At 33.4% G+C, this 22,240-nt stretch overlaps 2 protein-coding genes across 2 annotated transcripts; one reads left to right on the forward strand and one right to left on the reverse strand.

The window, feature by feature from the left end:
* Window positions 1-2,971: 2,971 nt before the first annotated feature.
* Window positions 2,972-5,609, reverse strand: LOC130642114 (uncharacterized). The gene is made up of 2 exons (XM_057449192.1): window positions 4,777-5,609; window positions 2,972-4,298 (listed from the first exon to the last, which is right to left on the reverse strand). The coding sequence occupies exons 1-2, from the start codon at window positions 5,482-5,484 to the stop codon at window positions 3,240-3,242; spliced, it is 1,767 nt and encodes a 588-aa protein (XP_057305175.1). The 5' UTR covers window positions 5,485-5,609; the 3' UTR covers window positions 2,972-3,239.
* Window positions 5,610-7,271: 1,662 nt separating this feature from the next.
* On the forward strand, window positions 7,272-20,792 carry LOC130642113 (probable serine/threonine-protein kinase fhkE). The gene is made up of 8 exons (XM_057449191.1): window positions 7,272-7,411; window positions 15,768-15,882; window positions 16,040-16,382; window positions 16,669-16,801; window positions 16,982-17,216; window positions 17,720-17,765; window positions 18,076-18,144; window positions 18,530-20,792. Exons 1-8 carry the CDS (start codon window positions 7,387-7,389, stop codon window positions 19,877-19,879), a joined length of 2,316 nt encoding a protein of 771 aa, XP_057305174.1. The 5' UTR covers window positions 7,272-7,386; the 3' UTR covers window positions 19,880-20,792.
* The last annotated feature ends 1,448 nt before the right edge of the window (window positions 20,793-22,240 follow it).

The raw sequence follows: 22,240 nt of genomic DNA on the forward strand, positions 1-22,240 counted from the left end.
ACATGCAAATAAGGGAACTGTTCACACCAAACAATTCTTATTGCATGCGATAACATGCGAATATGCATAAGAATTACGTTATTCGCATCGGTGTGAACCTGGCTTAAACTTCAAATGGTCTGATCAGATGATGCTAACGATATTGACACGAAATTTCTTAAATTAAAATTTTGATCTTTCTACATAACTTAACTTTTTAACATCTAACTTTTACAACAAGTATAATAAATCATTTACACATAATTATATTCTGGATATCAAGGCCTTGTCTTTTGCAACATAACCATTTTACTCGTTAGGTTTATGTTGGGTTTTGCAAACTACAAACCAACATTAAGTACTCTGGACTTTTAATAAAATAAACAAATCGGTTGGTACTGGAAAACTTTATTTTAAAAATTTTGTGCTTTATTGTGCCTTGGATGGGTATGCGATTACCTATCACTGCCATGAACTGGTAACCATGGAAATCGTAGTACATTTTCTTATCCAGTGATTGAAAGATCTCCCCAGTTGACGTGTAAGGGTATGACGCCATCTTTAACAAATACGGTTCGGCATCCGGACAAGAAACCATGTGACATCGCATTGAACGCCAATGATTCTACTGTTACTTCTCCCAATACAACAAATATCGAAGACACAAATAACGATATGAGGCAAGCAGTTATGGCAGATGTACTGCAATACGAAAGGAGTTCTCTCCTTTGCTCCATGGACCACGGAAGAGACCAAAGTTATCATGAAGCTTGAGAATTTATATCTCCTATTTTTTAATTCCCATGCCTGATGAATATTCAAACTCATTTTTAATTTTAAAATAACTTAATAGCTTTATGCCGTAGCTATAAAAATTTTAAAATGTACATAATTTCGACATAGTTTTGAAATTAGTTACAATGAACTGTTTCATTGCAAAAATGACTTAAAAATGTCTATTACTCTTTTCATATGGATGACAAAAAATCCTAAAGTTTTATTATAATAGTGTGTTACACCAGGTCACTTGTTTCCATAATAGTTTGTAATCTAGACCACGAAAGTTTACAAAACTTTCTAAACCACCTCTTGCGGTGTTAAGATCATCCCACTGCTTGGTTAAGGGTTATATTGTTGACCTTATTACCATGCACAAGTCTGATAATTGCTGCTTTATAAACATAAAGAGAATTGTATTTTTATTAGAAGAATTGGGATTTCAGTGCATCCTGATAAATCACATTTTCTCCCTACCTAAACTTAAGAACATCTTGGTTCTTTCATTGATTCAGTCAATATACTTAAGGAAGACAAAAAACAAGGAATATTGTCAAAAACTTTCGTTTGCCACTGGCAAAGTTAACCTGAGTAAAAATTGCCCAACTTCTTGTTATCTTCAGCTTTAGTTTTTATGCTGTGCTATTTGTAAAAGTTCATTATGGAGATTTAGAACGTCTGAAGATAGACTCATTAAGAAAGGACTGGGGCTATTTTGATTCATACACTTCTTTGTCTATGCAATAGCAGATATACAGTGGTGTAGGACAATATTACCTCATTATACAGTCCTATCTTATTTGGTAACCCCACCATGACTATTTCCACTAATGCTTCTAAGCTTGGGTTGGGTGCAGTATGTTCTGAATCACAAACTGGTGGTTTATTTTCAGATATCGAATCTGAGCGGCATATAAAAGTTCTAGAGCTAAAAGCTATTCTTTTTGGACTGAGGTCATTATGTAACTTAGTTTTCAACACCCACATCAAAATATTGTGTGATAATACAACAGCTGTACATTGCATAACCAACATGGCTAGTTGTCGTTTAGTACCTTGTGACATTGCGGCCAAGCATATTTGGAATGAGCTATTAGACATTTAAACTTTTTCCTGATATAGATTTATTGACCAGTAGAATCAATACCCAACTTGCTACATTAGTTTCTTATAGACCAGACCCTTGTGTTACACATGTCAATGCTTTCACAATTAACTGTGATCACTCTATTGCTCCCCCTCCTTTCGCCCGTGTTTGGGCAGTTGTTCAGAAAGCAAGGACAAAATTTAAGGCTTGATTATTGTATCGAATTGGCCAAATTAATCCTGGTATGCGTTGCTTTTTTATTATACTGTTATTATTATATTTTTGAAATTATTACCCAGATAACCTCTTAAGTTCCTATTGGTACTTCTATCAACGAGAGCCTTGCGAAGGGGGGAGTCCTAATGCATTTAAAGCTCCCATTTGAGCTACGAAAGTCGAAAGTCGCACAGCAATCACTTAACTAGACAACCGCCAATCAATCCTATTCTCATGCTGAGCCTTAAGCAAAAAGGATAAATTCATACTTTGATAGTCTCTGGCATGACTCGGCCGGGGTTTGAACCCAAGAACTCATGCACTGGTTCTTAGTGATCAACAACCGCACACACTTATCTTTAGATATTTTTCATCAGAAATGAAAAATGTGTTTCCTTCATTCACAGTTGAAACAAATCACCAGAAACCATTAAAATTTCTTCTATATTCCACCAACAGGAAAGTTTGTGTTGTGCAAAACCTTACAGAAAACCTGGCTAGAATTATTGGTCTACTCGGTCCGATCTCAGTAACCGATAATAAGTTATGCTGTTTCGTTCTTTGATTTTCATTGCTTTTAAAGCTTTCTGATGATGAGTCGAGGTAGATAATTTTAAGTCTATGTGATGTTCATAACTCCCCATATCAATGTACACACAACTCCTCATATAATTACCGCGCCCTCCCACTCTCAGAAATAGTTTAGCCCTATTATACTGTGCTTGTTTTGGTAATAAATATACTAGACGAAGGGGGGCAGGGGGGCTGGATTTAACCATCCCAAAATAACATGTAAATAATATGTTAACTAAACTTGGCAAGAATACAAGTAGGAAACGAAACGCTTTTGAAAAGGGTAAGATTTCATATTATTTGTATGATTTTGCGTGTTTTGGTTCGGCAATTTTTATATTTGACTGTTATCTAACACTTTTAAGCTGGCTCTATAATTATTCCTTATAGACATTCATGAAATATTCATGAAACAAATTTTTATATGGGAGAAAATATAGTACAGCATTTCAAAAAAGGAAACATGGTGTATTTTTGGAATTACGACAACACGACTTATTTTAATTTGGATGAAATTCAAAAGTAAGAAAACGCCGTTAAAAAATCTCTAACATTCATTTTATTTTCAAAATGTTAGCGAAACACGTTTTTTTTGCTATCATTGTTTCTACTGTTTTCGTAACGCTTCATATTTCTCTTTCAAATCCATATACTCAGTTTGTAGTTTGAGTTGGCTTTCGAGGCATTGCTCAAGAACAGTGTTTAAGCGACGGATTTCAAGTTGGTCAATATTTAAAATCTCTTCTTCGTTAACTTTAACAGAACCAAACTGATTCCTTTGCAATAGATCTTGTTCCTGGCTCTCACGGTAACTATTCTCTTGCGTTTTATCTATATTAAGTCTATCAAGTATATTTTGCGGTATCTCCACAACGCTATCCTCATATAAATTACCATAGTTGACTTGTTCTTCACGACCATAATACATGTCACTGTCTCCTAGTAATTTTCTAGTATCCCATGTGGGTTTGGAAGAGCACAATCTTGGCTCATACCTCCAATGATATTCCAATAGCTGAAAATCAAACACCTCTTTTACATTGCAATAGTTTTTAAAGCTGTATGAAGTCTGAACACTTCCCCCTCTATTTTTCCAAAATATTTTCATTAATTCTGGATAGCTTCCATGTAACGCTATATATTCATCACAAACATTTTCTTTTTTAAATAAAAATGGTAGACTAGCCGCAGGAGGGTCATGATGAATGCGTATATCGTGATAATATATGTTTTTTATCTGCAGCTCTTGTATCCATAGAGCAATCTGTTGATCAGCAAAAGGATGGCAAAGCAGTGTGTCTTTTGGCTGTGACAAAAACTTATGAACAACATCCTTGGAGATGACTATAAAGCTTTCTTCTGGTCGCACGACATTTTCTTGACAATGAATCCAACTCCATATCATATTTGTTTTCGGCACCTTATGTTGAAGGTCATACATCAAAACATCAAAACAAACAAACTGGTCGTCATCTAACCTCATGAAGTATTCAAAATCGTAAGCTAGCAAAGCCCATCGCAAATGATATAAAAACCTTTCTCCAAAACGAACACCAGATAGTAACGGTTGGACAAACAAGTCTTTGTGTTGTCGATTTTCAATAATTAATTCTTTTCGGCTTCCGTCATCATCAACAGTACCATCGGTAAAAAAGATGCATCTTACCTAAAAGAACAAAGATTTGCAATTAACAGCAATACATGTTGTTCATTGACCCTAATTTTGTTATTCATATTTATGCATTAGTGTCAAAATCTCCATGGTATGCGCGGGTCTGGAGTTGTTTTGTCCTGTTAACCAGTGACGATTGACTCTAACCAGCACCAATGTGAGCATGTGTAGTCTCATAAGGTGGTTAAGTGTTTATGAAACTACGTATAAAATATATAGTATTCAAGAGCACTAATGGATGTGGTCATTTGAAATTGAAAATGAAACCAAAGGGAAACTATTAAGATGGTGGTACAAAGCTACGAGACCAGCTTAATAGAACGGCAAGGTTGCTATTGGTGCAAAGAAAAGAAGAGGTAAAAAGACTTTAACACACATTTTAATTATTCAGTTGGTAACCTGCTAACAATAAACAGATAATTGACTTAACAGTCAAAATTAGTCAACTGTCAACAATATACGCATTCCATACCTGCTTGTAATTCTGGCATTGCTTCCACCATGTTTGTCGAATAGCTTCTCTACGATCAGTACGTAGTGGGGCAGAAGACACGATGAGAATTAATTGATATTTCTCTCTCTTTGTTACCTTCATAATGTCCAACATATCTGGGAATTCTTTTTTCCACCATTTTATAATGACCTCGTCTGCAAGCATGTATTCGCGGGTGAGCGCATGTATCGTCTTTGTACTGTTCATCAAATTTGTTTTAACTTTGTGATTCTTTAATTTGCCTGTTTTTTTTACTCTTTTCGGATTCATTTTGATTTTTTTAATATCTTTTTTGAATCGAATCTTTTTATCTTTGCGTATTGTTTTTTCTTTTTTGACAGGTTTTACACTTCCCGTCTTTCGAACTTCTTTTCTTTTTAAACCTTGCTTTACTAACTGCTGGCGTGTATTTACTGGAAACTTTCCAAGTTGTAACTTCTTGAACTTTTTCTTCTTTTGTAGTTTTGTTTGTTTGCTTCTGTTGTACATAACTCTTGGTCTGTCTTTGTTTTTACTTTCCGCATCCACCCCAATTTTTTTCTCTGACGTTACATCTGGGTAGAACGTAACTTTGTTATGATACGTTATCCTATTCTCGCCCAATGTACTCGTGAAGTAGTGAATCATTACGCACAACTGAATGGACACGAGTACCATGATGAATTGAGTAAGTTGTTTTAAAGACATCTTTTAATCAATGTTTTCATCTAATCGAAACATCACATCATCACATCGTAATTTTTAAAATATAAAGCTTTAATCTTTTTAAATTAGCGATTTGAACGCTTTATCATTAACCGCTAGTTTGCATTGTTTTTTAATAAGTAGAAAAGAATTCAATGAACTACAGACTTATATAATTGTCGTGTTGTTAAAGCTTTTAAATTAACGTTCAACTAACCTTACGGTTTACTATTTACTTCTGTCGATCATGGATCGTGTATTTTTTTACTGTGTTAAGAAATTCTCAAAGGTCTGATTCCCTAGACAAATTAATATTCAGACACAAAATGTCAGTCTCCAATTTGGAGTAAACATAATCCGCAAAAAATATACTTTAAATGAACTCGCACGTTTTTTTACAGACAAATTGTTATTGACATTTCCTCATCCATAATGTCTAGTAATATTTTTAGGGTACTCTTCAGGCCTAGTTTGTATTGTAGAATTATGCAAATTAGAAGATGTAAAAAAAAAAAATTTACACAGTTAATCTAACAAAAAGCTTATAATGCATAGAGTTTGAAAAGAGGACGAAAAATGGTATATATGTCAAATTTGTGGCATTAAAGAGTTTCAGTCCTTCAGATCCAAAATGGTCTAAATTTTGACATTTTTTTGCAGATGTCAGCATTTTTGTACTGAACTTCATACAAAATGAAAAGAATAATTTTTAAGAGGTTAGCAAGTTGTTGGGAAAAATAGTATTGTTTTCTGAATTCCTGAATTTCTAAGTTCTCACTTTTCTTTAGGAGCATTTTCTGTTTTATATATTCTCAACTTTCAATTAATTATTTCGTTTATTAGACATGTATAAATTGTATACAAATCAATTTTAAGATTTTCGCTGCAAACGTGCATTGTGAGGAGTGGCGCTTAGCTATCTGGCTAGCTGTATTCTTGCTATTTTTGTTAGCTATGTTTCTTTTTGTGTTACTAGCCTTCAGCCTGACTTGTGGCTGTACTCAGCTAGAGAGAAAGCAATTAGCCACGTTTAAAACAGTTAGCAGCTACACCTTTATTGTTATGGTATTCTACGCAGAAATCAACAACAACCTCGGAAACCTGTAATACATAGGTTAAATTTTACTCACAAATAATTTTGAAACTTTAACACACGACAACGTATACTGAATATAAATTTCTAAGCGACTTTTAAACTACACAGGAAAGCATTTCGGGAAATATTCCGTGTGTACACCAACCTTTCATCGCATGAGCAAAAGAACGCAAAGTAACATGGTGTAAGCGTAGGTGATATATTCTCACATGTTTTTACGTTCGGGCGCAAAGGACTGTTGTACCGGAACCGGCATGTGAGCGTAGATAGTTACAAATTTTTATTTACGCGAATAGAGCGCAACTACGTCCCTGGACCTTTTTAGGAGATTATCACAAAAAGGAAAAAGGCCCTGGAAAGGATATTGAAATAAAAACCCTCAAGAGTTGAGTTGGGTCAGAAACAGTAATTAATTATTCCCTTTTTTGTGGCCGCCTTATTATTTTTCCACTTACTCGGGAACTTAATTATTCACAAATATGAAAATACACAGTTGCCTGGCAACTAACTGAGTTGTTTAAAATCTTACTGCGCAAATGTGGTAAAAAAAATCGCACTAAATATATAAAACTGCTTTTATGTCGAAATTTTTCTCTATCTCATCTAAAATATATAAACTCGAATCAACGGAAAATCTATTAAAAAAGGCGTAAATAATTTAAAATTTGTGGTTTGTAAAACGCGTAAGGTTTTCATTATGTTTGCAAATAAGTATTCCATTAAATTGGTTAGATGTCTTATTTTATGTGTGTTTATTCAATCGTGATGAGAAGACAGTTGATGTTATAGTAAGAACAGGAAAGAAACTAATGACTGATATCAACGGACAAAAACGTAAGTTCTTTATCCCCTTTAAATGCAATTTTTATAATAATATATATTCGGGATCAGCATAGATTACGTTGTTCTGGAAACTATACTGCATAGTATAAAGAAGAATTTAAGATGTTATATATAAGATTAATCTGATAGGAAGAAGTTATAAATATTTTTAGTATAGTTAAAACAATAAAGATAATCCTCTTTTAATGTTACAGCCACGATGGGAGAGAAATTCTCACCGTATGAGTTAGACTTACCCTTGTCCGCAGTGTTTTTCATCTTTTTGACATCACGAGGGTGATTTAAGCTCCCATACTCATTTAAGTCCGTCAAGCTGGTGTAATATTGGATTTTGTAGCCTATATAGTGACTTTTGTGTCTAAGGGATTTTAAAGATAAAAGATAAATAATGTGGGCCTATTTTGTAAATTTGTGAGAAAAATTTAAAATAATGCAGGCTGATGCATCTACCCAGGGTGTACGAGCCTGATTATTTTGTAAGACGGAACAGTAACACGGGGCAGTTATAATCTCCATACTGGAAAGCAAAGACGATATTTGGTTTTGGAAATAATAAAATCAACGCCTCAAAATAAAAGCAGCAAAGATTAACGCAAAATGGCTAATAATATACAAATTTCTTAACTTAAAGGGCTTACGGATTTTCGACTTTAGTGACTTACACGAAAGTCGAGCTGATTGCCGTGAAAAACAAAAATGGCTATTTTTCCGGCATGTGTGTAATTTACAGCCTCAAACATATAGATATATCTAGAATTATCTTTTCTGGCTTATCTAGACTTACAAACAAAAATATTGTTTTTTCATTTCTCTAAAGCAATATAGTTTCCCAAGTGTCACGAAGCGAGAATATAAGGTGGTCGCCGTAACATAATATCACAGTTTCACAACATCATACATTTTTTCCTCTCTAATAGTTCTGTTTACAGGAAACTCCTTTTTGAAGTGCTTTCATATTTGTCTAATGAGATTTCTTTTTATGGTTGTTTTTGGCTGAGAAAATTTCGGGGACGGTAAGTGTTAGATAAACTTCTGAAATCGTTCAAACATTTTGAACATAATTTACGCTTTGCTTGTGTCTGGTGGATGTTGCCTTTGTTGTGAAGAATTGTTTATAGGTATCTGGTTTGGTTGTTTGTTTGTTTGTTTGTTTGTTTTGTAAAACATTGTTAGAACAGCATTCATCACAGGCCAGTATAATTTGTGCGATAGCATGGATTTTGTGATCACCAAATTCCTACATTGACTTTTCTGAGCTACAGTTCCTACACCATTTTCAAAAAAATGAGCAAGCTTGGCTTTACAAAGTTCTGCCACCTTGCAATACGTTTACAAACCAGATTTAATAATTACTGCATGACGCACACAAGTTATTTCTGCGATCACGTGATGGCTCGTACAGATAACATGTAAGGAGAGAAGGGGGTTAGAAGTATAACTTTCAAAATATAAACGAGATTACTTAATCACTACGTCTTATGTTAAGATGTTTATTTTGTTAAATTTGTAAATTTGATGCGAATTTATTTCTTAAAAATAGCTATTTTCCACTTTAAACAAAACTTTGGAGGAAGCAGTCGAGTATTTAATAAAAGGAAGTCTGGGCAACTTCGTCATACCAAGGATGTTTAAAATTACAAAAATTCAAACAATGAAGCAATCTATACATTAGCAACGGATGGTTTCAATAAAAATTGTCGAGTTGTACCTCCTTTCCTCTTTAAATCTCCTTGATCATACCACGGTTAATGCTGAAAACGACGTTGCTTGTCAATCAAATTAACAGCTAATGCGCTAACTCGACCTTGTTGTCAGGATTTCTGTTGGTGGAAACCATTTTAAAAATACTTTAAAAGAAGTTTTACTTTGTTATGTTGAGATAAAATTAATTGAAATAAAAACATATTACATATTATTAGTAATAATAATAACAATAATAATAATAATAAAGGAAGAGGGCATTGCGCACTAGGTTTTAAGTTATTAAAACTTCCTACTGTAACCACACGCAAATGTATTTATTTTGCAGTTATTAATTCTTTTTATAGTTTGGCTTGCCAATACATTCGTCACAATGGGCTAATTAGATTTAACTTTACTAGTTAATTGATTGTTTCACGTTGCAAAAGCTAATTAAATGATGCTTTCAAACATTCTTCGAATTCAATTCATTCAAGGAGTTGCAGGTGATTGGGACCTGTGCTAGTAGTCGCGAAGCACTTGCCTTATAATATGAGTACAGAGATAATCGAGATGAGGTTTTTTTTTGCTTTTTCTTGTTCATTTAAAACTTAAATACACGAGAATTACATTTTATGTTATGAATCTTTAAAGTTTTTCATGCCTTTTGTCGCGCCGAAACTTTTTAAAATTTTATACACATTAGGGCGATGAAAACTAAAAAATGTCACAAGCTTTTTTGCACCGACATTAAATTTACTTTTCCGACTTATATAATGTCTATGAGTAGGCCTTATTTGAAAACAGCTGACAATAACATCTGACGTGTCAGACTGCTATTTGCATGCTAGCATGACAAATATGTGATATTTCTTTTCATAGTTGTATTATTGTAAAATAAAAAAAAAACATTGAGGAAAGTGTTGTAATACAAGCTTAGTCTCCGTGTACGTAGCTAAAAAGTACTGGGATCTAAGTGGCCTTGTTTTGGGAAACATTTCAAATCTTGTAGACAGTGACGTCATAAAATAGATGATCGTAGCGAAGTCTGACCCTCGCCCCCAGGGTTTTTTGCCTTCTTTTGATATGTCATCCCTTCTATCAAAAAGGCGAAAAACCCTGGGGACGAGGGTGTTTATCGTCACTTTATTTTTGTTTGGACTTTATGTTGCATAATCAGCGTTTATTTTGTATGTCGTAATTTGACTGAGAAAATGCGATATAGCAATTTTGAAAGGAGTTTTTTATCCAGGAGCTTCAAAAAATCAACGAACAAACTGTAAAAATTAAGTAGCTATGCGTAATTTAAAAGTATCTCTTAAACTTTACTCTTTTTGTGTTGACATTTTATTTGTTTATTTGTTTTTCGGTATTAGAAGTGTTTAACTTATCTCGACATTTTCCCATCGTGTTTGCTTACGCCAAGCAGTTAAATCACGTCATGAAACATATTTCGCACCATTATTAATGCTGTAAGGTCACAGTAGTTTGGAAACAAAGTTGCTTGTGTTTAATTACTGCGTTTTCTGATAACCTCTTCTAGAAGAAGTTTTTGTATGAATATTTTTTTTACCCCTTCGACCTACTTCATTCACATCGCTTGTTAAGGAATGACAAACTCTTACTAGCCTGCGTTCCAGAAAAAAATCAAACTAGGCGTGGTTTGAAAATCACGAAAAAATGTTGAGGTGATTTTATAAGAGGGACTTGGGGTGGATCAAGATTCAGTGACTTAGTAATAGTAATAACCCTCAGACAAAATTACTCAGGATGGAACAGAAATGGCTATCATAACAAATGTTTGAGTTAATGCGAAATTCAAAAGTTACCGATGAATCTTATAAGGAACTATTTTTTTTCTTCATAATAAAAACCGTTGTCTGTCTGTGTGTCGGCAAAAACCGGCTTATGTTTAATCACGCACGAACCCTTTAAGTTAAAAATAACAAACTCTATATATCTTTGTCGACTTTGCTTGCCACTAGTGTATATGAACTAGTTTGTCCGTCCTTTAAATGTCAGGGGAATTTGCCCGTCGCAACAAAATCGATAAATATATCGCGTTTACTATTTCGTGTGTCCGTAACACGATTTTTTTCGCGCACAGACATGTAATGAGCCCTTTTCTTATTCACAAGAATCAAGAAAGTCCATTCTTATAAAAAAATACTTGTTTGTACACTGTATGAAATAGTTGTAAAAATACTAAATAATTGTTTTGACAAGAGAAAAAAAGACGGGAATATCTTGCGTGATAAATTTTCGTGTTAATTACGTGAGTTCGTTAAAACAATATTTTTTTAATACTGCAGTGCTCTATACCTTTTAATTTGTTTTCGCAGAGAAATCTGGCAACAGCTTAATATGATGGGAACCGAGTAGGTGGTCCTGTTACCCTTTATAATAGAGAGACAGAGCTTAGTTAAGATCCTTCTACTGACATCAGCTAACTAAGCATTTTTTAACAGACAAAAATGTCGGACTAAAGTGGCAAAATTTTATTTACCCCGAGATGAGAAGTTGTTTTAAGTGTTTCTTACCGCGCATAGAAATGCAAAACAAAAATTTAAATAAGTATTTTTAAAAGTGGACAAAAGTGACAAAATTTTCTCCAGATGACGAATGTTTTGTCTGACTGTCTAGCGAGTATGATGAAATAAACACTGAGTAATGCTAATTTCCTGAACATGAAACGCATAAGTTACTCTGCGCAAATAATTAATTTTAATTTATTTTCGTACGTATTGCCAAGGCAAGCCACGTGGTAAGTTTTTATAAGGCGTGCAAGCTATAAAAGCGCTCACGTGTCAATTAGTTCTCGAACCGTTGTAACTATCAATAAGAAGACACACTACTAGTCGAATTACTTTGAATCTTTTTCTGTTTCAGAAATTAGAAAATAAATAAGATTTTTAAGTTGGGCGCAGCAAATAAGAAGAAAAGGGACCTTTTTTGTTGAAGATATTAATTTAAGCGTCTTTGTGGAATAAACCATACATTTGTATTTCTAAGTTAAGAGTCTTTTTTTAATGTTTAGTGATTTATTAAGAAAACTTTAATATCCGTTTGAATGAGACATACCCTTGTTTTTGACGTGTTATCCTGCAAAAAAAAAAGAATTCTATTTTTATACGCCAAAGCGTACATAACCATTTCCCGTCAGTCAAGTGGACAGAAGTGGTTATACACCCATCCTTACAAAAATACGTTTTTCCGGTTATTCTGTGTGCTATGTCCCTAACATTATCACAATACCTACGGATTTCCCGCTCTTATTGTTACTAAGGACTGGAACCTAAGTGTACCGAAACAATTCTGTACTTTATTGTGATTATGTTAAAAAACTATAACAAAAATTAAATTAAAATGCGGTTTAATAAAATTAGACACTTTTTCCTAATCTTTTCTTGGCTCGGTTTTCAAGTTTCCTTTGACATCAAAGCGGCCTGTTGTTTATTTTATGAAACAGTATGACGGCAACACTTGCTACACCTATAAGTGTATGACCAGGTTTTATGCAAAGTATATAAGACTAGCGTGAGAATACACATGCTGGAGTCCGGCAAGAAGAAGATATTAGGTCAGTTCATATTTTGTCGATATTTACATTACTTGAATATAATATGAAGTTGAAAATGTTTTAGGAGCAAGTAATATTTACTGTTAGTTTTGTTTATATATCATTTTAATATATATTTGCACGTATTTTATTTGTATTTACATAAAACTACTTGAAAAGGATAGTTCCATACAGGGAGCTTAACTTAGTATAAAAAAACAAAATGCTTTTCTTGAACAGAAGTATATACTTTATAAGTTGTGTGTATTCTTCGCTGGTTCTCCGGTGGTTTTTTTAACGTACTAGGAAGTAGATATGGACCAGAAGTACCGTAAAATACCGTAAAATGGCGTAATCAAGCGTAACCGGTTACAAACGCACCCGTAGTTATGCGAACTTAATCTTTATATCAAAATTTTATTCCCGTTTAAAAGCGTACCCTTAGATAAGCGTGTTTAGAGAAAGAAGATATCGAAAACAATAAAAATTGAAAAAGTGATGACATTTTAAATCATATAGAACAATTTTATTTTATACTTTATATAAACTTATGGGGCAATACAAAAAATTATTCAGTTATTGTTTCGTTTTCCGTTGCACTTTTTTATACTCGATTCTAAGTGCACCCGTTGATAAGTGCACCCGTGGGTAAGTGCACCTGTGCATAAGCGCATCAAAGTTTTACCATCATCGCTGATAAGCACTGCGCTTGAGTACAGCATTTTACGGTATTATACGGCAAGTTATGACAGAAATGTCAAATTTCATCAAACCTCATTTATATATTGAGGATGGAATCCAGTTATATAACGCAACTTTAAATCAGGACTCAACAAGGTCGTTTGTTTTAATTTATAGTTCAGTGGTTTAACTTGTGGGTTCGCAAATTCATTCTCTGATACATTAGACCTAAGATACCGGATTAGAATTAACACCAAAAGTGAGGCATGGTAAACTAAAAGTGATAATTTCTCCTTCTTGAAGTAAAACTTACCACCTTCGAAAAAACAAGTTGATTTTATATGGAAGAGCTTGAAAAGTCGAAATCTTTTTTTTTTAAATCTTTATATATTTTCAAGATTATGGGACTTAAATGTTTTGCCAATTGTGCGAAATTATGACATCATCAAGTAGTTTCAAAACAAAGAGTTGGTGTTATTAATTATATTTATAACAACTAAATATTTATAACAACTAAATATAAATGCTAAAGTGAATGTCTAAAATTTATAACCCCATTCACCTTAGTGAAACTGCTAACCACAAACTTCACTAGGTTTCCTAATGATGTCATGTACAATCTTAAAAGTCCGATATCTCAAAAAACAAACAAGGTATTTGGAAGATATTTATAATTTTTTAAACAACTTCCTAAGGTCTTTATATGAAGTCAACTTGTTTTTAACTGGAAGATCGAGATAATACATGTAAACGTTATTTTGTTTTATGGAATAGTAAATTGATATAAAACTTAAAAATTCTAATAATGAATAAAATTTCGCAAAAATTATTAAAAATGATGTCTCGAGTTCTCCTAAGGAAAGACTCGATTGATCGAATTTCGTATAAGTGGAAGCCCGCTTTACATCAAATTTACACGGAATAACAAATATTTTGACATGTAAGTCAATCCTATTTTTATATCTGTTATCACAGAAATACAATAATGTCAGATAATCCTAACAAACAATTTATAACAGTAAGACGTCATCATATTTGGTTATTTATTCATACAATATAAGCTGTAAAACTCGAAGAATTCCACAGAGTTGCACGCAACAGAAAAAAATTTAAACATTAAGAGTCTTTCCTCCAAAATTTAATATCATAAAGAATAATGCAAATCCGAAAATTGAATTCATTAAGCCAAAGTATCTTTATATCAACTTCTGCTGAAAGATGTGTTGGATGTAACACGAAATATACATATTTTAAAATTAATTCATTTGTCTTATATTATCTGATCAAGATACTTCATGAATGACACTTTCATGCGACCATAGCTATTCACGAATAGGTAATTTTTAAATTCCAATAAGACACAAGAAACAGATTACATGTAAGCTTACGTCATATTTAGTGATATCTTTACACGAAAAGTCAGATAATCCATATAACAGTCATAAGTGACTTGAGCGATCAATCATAGCATAGAAACCTCTCTAATAGGCGTATTTATTTTTAAAGTGAAGATTCTTAATTTATAAAAGTTAAGAATACATCCTCTCCAAACAGATAATACCCCTCTAAATGCTAAAGCGCTTTAACTTTTGTACTTTTGCTATTTTTTTTTTCTTATTAAACTTCACATAAATATCAGTTATTTCATTTTATGAGAAAATCACACCAGAATCAATAGGAAGAAAAATTTCGGTCATTTATTACAATAATCAACCGACCTCCGCTAATTAAAAAATGTCTGCCAGTTGTCTCAGAGGGTTGTGACCTGGAAACAGAGGAACAGCCTACGTAATAATTAGAATAATCATAATGGCAACTTGCAATAAGTTTATTACGAAATTATTATATTTTACATTCTTTAATTATTATACTTGTTTTAGTGGCGGTCAGCTTTTTCCTTTTTAAAGAAATGTGTGTCACTATTTTACCGTTAATATGTTAAACATACTATAAACTTGATTTATCTTTTATTTTTTACCAAAAGGCGTGACGCGCTGACTAGTTACCATGCCCTAAGAATGTCATTTTAGCCAAGATAACGATTAAAAGATTCCATTTAATATAATGTCGACTTTGTTCCCAAGTAACGTTAAGTTTTTTCCCCCGGTAGAGGTAAATTAAGTTCCGACTGGCTAATAAGAGACAAAAAATCATAATTCAGGAGGAGAGCGTGCGGGTTTTCGTCGGTTAGCAAGCGGACTTAATTAATTAGTGGTGAGCTGACAAACTTTTGTAATAATAACGAAATAATTAAGTGCTAATTAATGAAATTACTGAAACAAACTCAATTTCACCTTTGACGATATCCACATAAGAAAATATCAAGAACTCACAACGGTTCTTTTACCTCGATTAAGAAAGTATACAAGAGTAAATAAATAAATAAATAAATAAATAAAATAATAATGCTCCATCGTACCGTTTTAGCTGCACTTCAATTAGAAGAAGGTTTGGATCTACTACTACAACCTCGGCCCCATTGCTCGATTGTAAAAGGAATGGATTTCGAAGAAAAATATGACGTTCTTGAGGAGCTAGGAAAGTAGGAAAAGTTATTTGTTTGTTTGTTTGTTTGTTTTTTTCAGCATTTATTAAAGTTTAAAAATGGACAACATCTGCACTTTTTTATCCCGAACTTTTAAGCATCCTTTGAAATCACCAAGAATAAAAAATATTTTGTTTTTAAAATATTTTTATAGGGGGATGTTTGGCGTCGTTAAGAAATGCCGTAACAGAGAAACTGGCGAATACTTTGCCGCTAAAATTGTTCGTAAGACTGCAAAATCTAAGAAAGAAGTGTCTCGTGAAATAGCCATGATGAACCAGTTACACCACAAGAAACTCGCTCAAATATATGACGCATATGAAACCAGTAGACAGATGCTTATAATTATGGAGTTGATAGCTGGTGAGGAGTTGTTTGAAAAGGTTGTGAAAACTGAGCAAACTCTTACAGAGATGCAAGTAGTGAGATACATGCGTCAAATTTTATATGGAGTGCAACATATGCATGAAAAGAGAATAGTTCATTTAGATTTGAAGGTATGATGGTTCAACTTATTTTCTCTTAAATATATTTTCTTTACAAATCAGAAGTTCAGAAGTAAATACGTATTCAAGCTTGCTCACAGGTAATTTATTTTCCGATCAGCGAGACAAACCACGATAAGTCCTAAGAACGAGGTTGTTAATCTAGGAGTTAAAACTAGTCGTGCGCTTCGTCTAGAATTAACCCGCCGCTACTTGTAGCTACCATCTTTAATTCACAGACGAAAAGTTTGGTGTTATAATATTAATTGATACTGTTACCATGACTTTTCTATTTTAGCCTGAAAACATATTGTGTGTTCATGGTGGTGTACCAGGCTATGAAGAAATAAAATTGATTGACTTTGGCTTAGCGAGAGAGCTGAAACCTGGAGTATCGGAAAGTGTAATTTGCGGAACACCGGAATTTGTTGGTAAGTATATATCACTACTTGTATATACTCTCATCGGCAAATTAAACGTTCTCGCCCGCAGAGATCTTTAATATAAACTCTCCTTCCAGGATAATCTTGAAACGCTTAGGTATGCAATTCTTTAATTTACTTGGACGATACGCATCAGTGATTATAGTAACGCCGAGAATATTCTTTTAGCACCAGAAGTAATTTCTTTTGACCCTGTGTCAATTGCGTCCGACATGTGGTCAATTGGCGTTGTCACGTTTGTCCTACTTAGTGGCATCTCACCGTTTCTTGGGGACGACGATACAGAAACGCTACAAAACGTAACGAGTGGGGAGTTTGATTTCGAAGATGAAGACGAAACTTTTGACCATATATCAGATGAAGCAAAATCCTTCATCGAGAAGTTGATAGTTATGAAACCAACGTGAGTAATTACCTTGACTTTTAATAGAATGGAATGGTCTCTCAGGTAAGCAAATAAACAAGAAGTCCTGGGAACAAGGTTGTCAACGGATTCCTCACGCAACTGCCGTATTGTAATGATCAAACTTTTCATATATCAGCACACAACACTGAATGGGCCCTTTTTTTTTGAAAGAGCGCTCTCTTTATAAACTTGAAGTGAAGTGACTGCCCTACTCGAATAACGGACTTTCGACTTTCCCCTTTCCCCTTTCCCGTAAAGAATGAGAATGTAATAACCGCCCTCCTCAAAAACGCACTCTTTTTATCTAGATATAAGGCGCTAATTTGAAATAAAGGTGTTAAGAAGAGGCGCTAATATGGATCTAATAATAAAACATTTCAGCAAAGGCCAAAAAATTATTTTTATTATAAGATAAAGATTGAACACGAAACACTAAGCATAATTCTGACCAAATAAATTGGTGTTTTGTTTCCTATCTTTTGCATTTCTTTTCGTTTCAGTAAAAGAATGACAGTTGAGGAATGCTTTCAACACGAATGGCTAAAAGTAAGACCCTTTTATATCTTTTATCTTTCTCTTAACTATATCTAAAAACAATTTTCGTTCTTATTTCATTATAAATTTAAACATAACTTTAATAAAAGAAAACTTCCGCGGTTGTGCAGTTTTTGTCCCTTTTCACGAATAATTTCTAAAATACGCCATCCCCCAAAGTTCTTACTCCCTAATTTTTAATATTCTGGAATGGTTGTTCCAAATTTTATAATTACGTATAAAAACCATGATTCTTTTTTTTAATTTCTACTCTGTTCTAAATGTTTATTAAAACTAGTGAGAATATCGCAAATTTCTTTAGGAAGGAGGAACAGAAAACATAGTTGATACTTCAAATTTGAAGAAATATCTGGCCAAACGAAGATGGATGGTATGTTGAACCATCTCGTTGTTTACAGATTTTTGTATACATTTTATTTTAATGCCTTATAAAGATTTTCATATTATCTAAGTCAGCGCTGGCGAAGGCTCTCAAGATATCTTAGGGGAGTAAAGGGGTGGGAGGATGGGAGTTAAAAAATGGAGGTGGTATAGGGATTCAGTGACAATCCGAAAACTTTCTATAACTTTCGAAGAAGGTTTGGTTATGTTGTGGATAAGATATTTAAGATATTTTTCATCTTGGAGCTTCCACTTCCTAAAACAGCACTGTAACCTTTTTCGTTAGCCTTTACATTTTTCTGCTGACCAAATAAGGTTAAAAGGGAGTATCACTGACAGGTAACTAATATATTATAACATCGACTATGTTTTAGAAATCTATTAACGCAATTAAAGCGATTGGTCGGTTCTCAGCAGGATTATCCTTGTTTAACAAACGCAAAGATGAATCAAATCCAAAGATAATTGAACTCCTGGAAGGAAAGGATATGAAAAACAACGAAAGCAACAACAACAACAAGAAAAACGGCGACAACGACACAGTTGATAACGTCGATAGCGAAGAAAACGATAAAAACAACGACAAAAACAACGACAACAATGACAACAACAACAAGAAAAAGATCATCGATAACAAAATCAATGACATTGAAATTATCCATAGCAACAACCAAATCACTGAATCTCGAAATATACCGAATCGTGTTGATAAAGAATCAAAAATCGACAACAATTTCACTGGATGCTCATCAAATACTGATAACGCCGACGAAGTGTCAGCAGCTCTACAAAGGAGAGCAGAAAGACGCAGGATTGCACGCGAGGAACGCGAAAAAGAAGAAATTAATAATGTCTTGTTCAACGGTATGTGTGATATCACATCGCAGTCGAAGAAAACGACTAACGATTCAAGCGATGATATTGGTCAAAAATCCCAAGATATTAAACAGAAATCGTTTAACGAATTAGATGAAAAAATGCATGATAAAGTTTCTAGAATTGATAAAAATATCAGAGATTCTGAAGTAGTAACAGATAAGAACAATAATGAAGTTAGTTTGGAGAACGACGAAAAAGTGCTAGCAGAAAATAACAACATTCTCAAAAACCACACCTTAAACTGCAATGGAATAAACAACATAAAATTGAATGAAGAAACAAAATCAAATAATGAGATTTTATTACAACAAAAAGAAAAACAAACTAACAACTTTCCAAAACCAGAAAATTATTCGAAAAAAAACAGTAACAAAAAGAACGGCTTGATTCAGGAGGACCACAATAATAATAACAATAATAACAATAATAATTATCAAAAAGAAAAGAAAAATTCTCGCCTTGAATGTTCGCCACCCGAAGTTGATAACACAAAAAGAAGAGGCTCCCTATTCTCCATCTTTAACAAGGGAAAACCAAACAATGTATCCATGGCAACAGATTTAAAATATGGTATCCACTCCCCAATTACTGACCGAAGAAGATCTACAGGTAACGTGTTGAAACGAATTAAAACAATAGACGAAATTAAAATCAGTACACCTGAAAAAAAACCGTTAGCTTTCCAAAGAGGAGAAACACTCCGAAAAAGTTTGAAAAAATTCGATTCTTCTGATGTAGACAGTTCAAAAAATACTGATCGGAATAATTTAAGAAAACAAAGCATGCCTAACATTAGAGTTCAAAAAGGGAGCGTTAAAAACAGAGTCGCAGCATTTCAAGGGTAACAAACAAGAACTTTTCCATAATAATGGAAAATTAGAAGAGTTTGTTCGGGTGTGTATGGAGTAGTACTTTGAAACCATACCGTTTGTACCGTAAAGCGTAAAAGAGACTGAGAAAAAAAAGAAGTCTGTTGCATTTGGTTGGACTTATTTTTGTGGGTAATTAGCCACTATATATAGCTATCCTTTTTTACCGCATAATAAGAACAAATCCAATGGTTTTGCCACCAAGAATCCTTGCTAATAATTTTTTTATATTTTAAAGTATTTTGTTTTAATAATTTTCTCATTTTTTTTCTTGTGTTGTAAATTGTATTAACTAACTGTATTGATTGAACTTTGTTGCCTTTGGGAATACCAGGCGGCTGTTATGTGGTTCTTGATGTCGAGACGTCGGAAATAATCGTCCTAAATGTTCTTAGCTTTAATTTACGACATTTGCTCACTCGCCATCAGTTTTCTCCCCATAGCTATTTTTGTTGGTTTGGCTGGTTTTCGTCACCTTATGACGATTTTGTTACTCAGAGCCGAAAGAAGTTTGGACCGATACGATATCAATGTGAGAAATTATTGCGTCCAAAAATTTGTGGATTGGCGTTTCGTTCACATATGATAGCTTTCTTGTTTATTAAAGTTTTGATTAATGTTAAATGTCAGCCGTGGTGCAAGAATTTCCAGACTGTAGGGCAAGGGCTTACATTCTAAGTTTATCTAGACCCGAGTAGGAAATTTTGCATCTTCGGTTTCTGTCTCCTGAAAAGAAAGAACGACTGTTTGCGATAGGAGTTAAAACGAACTGCCACAAGAAGACTAAAGGCGTGAGAACGTTAGAAGGACTGGGGACTAAGAGAAGCGAATATAAACACTAAAAAAATCTAGCACTCCAATTATGGACAAAATTATTTTAACAAACTCATTTTTTTTCGTCATTTCTTAAAGTTGGCTACACAGGTAGAACATTTTCTGATCTCTTTTATTTATCAGAAAAAAAGATTTTTTCATGTCATTGAAAGTAAGCAAACTGAAGGATTTTTCTCATATTACTTTTATACTAAAAAACGCACTAAACAACTCTTTCATGAAAGGTATCATAAATTTTTGAGAATTTTTTTGTTCATTTTGCTCTTAGCCTCATTTTAAAAAACCTTTGTTACGTTTTCTACTATTTCTATCAATTTTGACATTTTTTAGCATTTATGAATAAACACACACCTTCTACATTGTCTTTATTCTTTTCTATTTTTATTATTTTGTAACTTTGCTAGGATTTCGAGAAAAATTATTATCTACTGTACTTCATGTTATGTAGTCATGTGTTTTTTACAGCAAGTTTTGTCACTTCCCGCCGATTAACTTTGAAAATTATTAAATTCTACTAAATCTTTCAAAGCACTAAAACCTTCTATTTTTTATTTTCAGTTCAAAGCACAAATTTACGTCAAAAAAAAGTTTGTTGACTAACTTTTTAGTTAAGGCAAAAAGTTTGGGGAAAGATCTTGGTCGGGTCATAAAGTTGGGTAAGATTTTGGTCATATAAATTTAGTAACCGAACCGACTTTCTACCGTTCTATCCAAAAAGAAATATAAGTCAAAACAAACTGAGGGAGTTATTATTTCCTAGGAAATGTTGACTCTAGGGGGTAACAATTCACTATTTTATTATGACTGGGAAGTTATTATTAACTAGTTTATCTTAACTGGGGGGTCATTATAAACTAGTTTATTATGACTAGGGAGTCATTATTAAGGGGAGTTAATAATTCAGGTGACACCGGACAACATAATTTTGTTGGTTTAGTCACGAAATAGAACGATATGTTTAAACAAAGGTCTAAACAAAGAGAATTAATAATTTACCTTTATTATTTATAATATTTTGATACTTTAGTTAATCCTGAAACAAAATCTGCAACAAATTGCTTAACAGCTTCTTTGTCTCAACACACACAGTTGCTATATACTTACCAACTGTATTTTCTACACTGATCGCAGAGAGTCGCATTGAGCGGTGTTGATTCAATTCTACCCGTGATTGACGAACTCTTCTGTGGTTTTATCCCCGTTGAGAGTTGCCAATGTCTCGTCTATAAATTCCATCGAGAGAGAAATTTACCGCCAGAGCAGTTGGAATACCGGCTACCGAAACATTATCTGCGAAGTGTGCGAAAAGCGACGGTTAAGTGTAGTATATGGCGCATAAAAAAATGGAAGCGAGATGTAAAACAACTGTTTAAATGTGGAGCTTTTGTTAAAGTGTGGAGCGACTGGTTTTGTGTGGAGCGACTGTTTACGGAAAGACCGCCCTGTCGGCGTTAAATAATGTTTATTTCACGCTGGCGAGAAATCATTTAACAGAATTTGCTA

Source organism: Hydractinia symbiolongicarpus, chromosome 4 (assembly GCF_029227915.1).
Source record: "Hydractinia symbiolongicarpus strain clone_291-10 chromosome 4, HSymV2.1, whole genome shotgun sequence".
Lineage (NCBI taxonomy): Eukaryota > Metazoa > Cnidaria > Hydrozoa > Anthoathecata > Hydractiniidae > Hydractinia > Hydractinia symbiolongicarpus.

Excerpts from the sequence above, each read along its gene's own strand:
- LOC130642113 (XM_057449191.1), top strand. The coding sequence starts at position 7,387 with ATGACTGATATCAACGGACAAAAAC. Across the intron at positions 16,802-16,981 it reads CGGAACACCGGAATTTGTTG|CACCAGAAGTAATTTCTTTT; the intron begins GTAAGTATATAT and ends ATATTCTTTTAG. Across the intron at positions 17,217-17,719 it reads TTGATAGTTATGAAACCAAC|TAAAAGAATGACAGTTGAGG; the intron begins GTGAGTAATTAC and ends TTTTCGTTTCAG.
- LOC130642114 (XM_057449192.1), bottom strand. The coding sequence starts at position 5,484 with ATGTCTTTAAAACAACTTACTCAATTCATCATGGTACTCGTGTCCATT. Across the intron at positions 4,299-4,776 it reads AATGCCAGAATTACAAGCAG|GTAAGATGCATCTTTTTTAC; the intron begins GTATGGAATGCG and ends TTGTTCTTTTAG.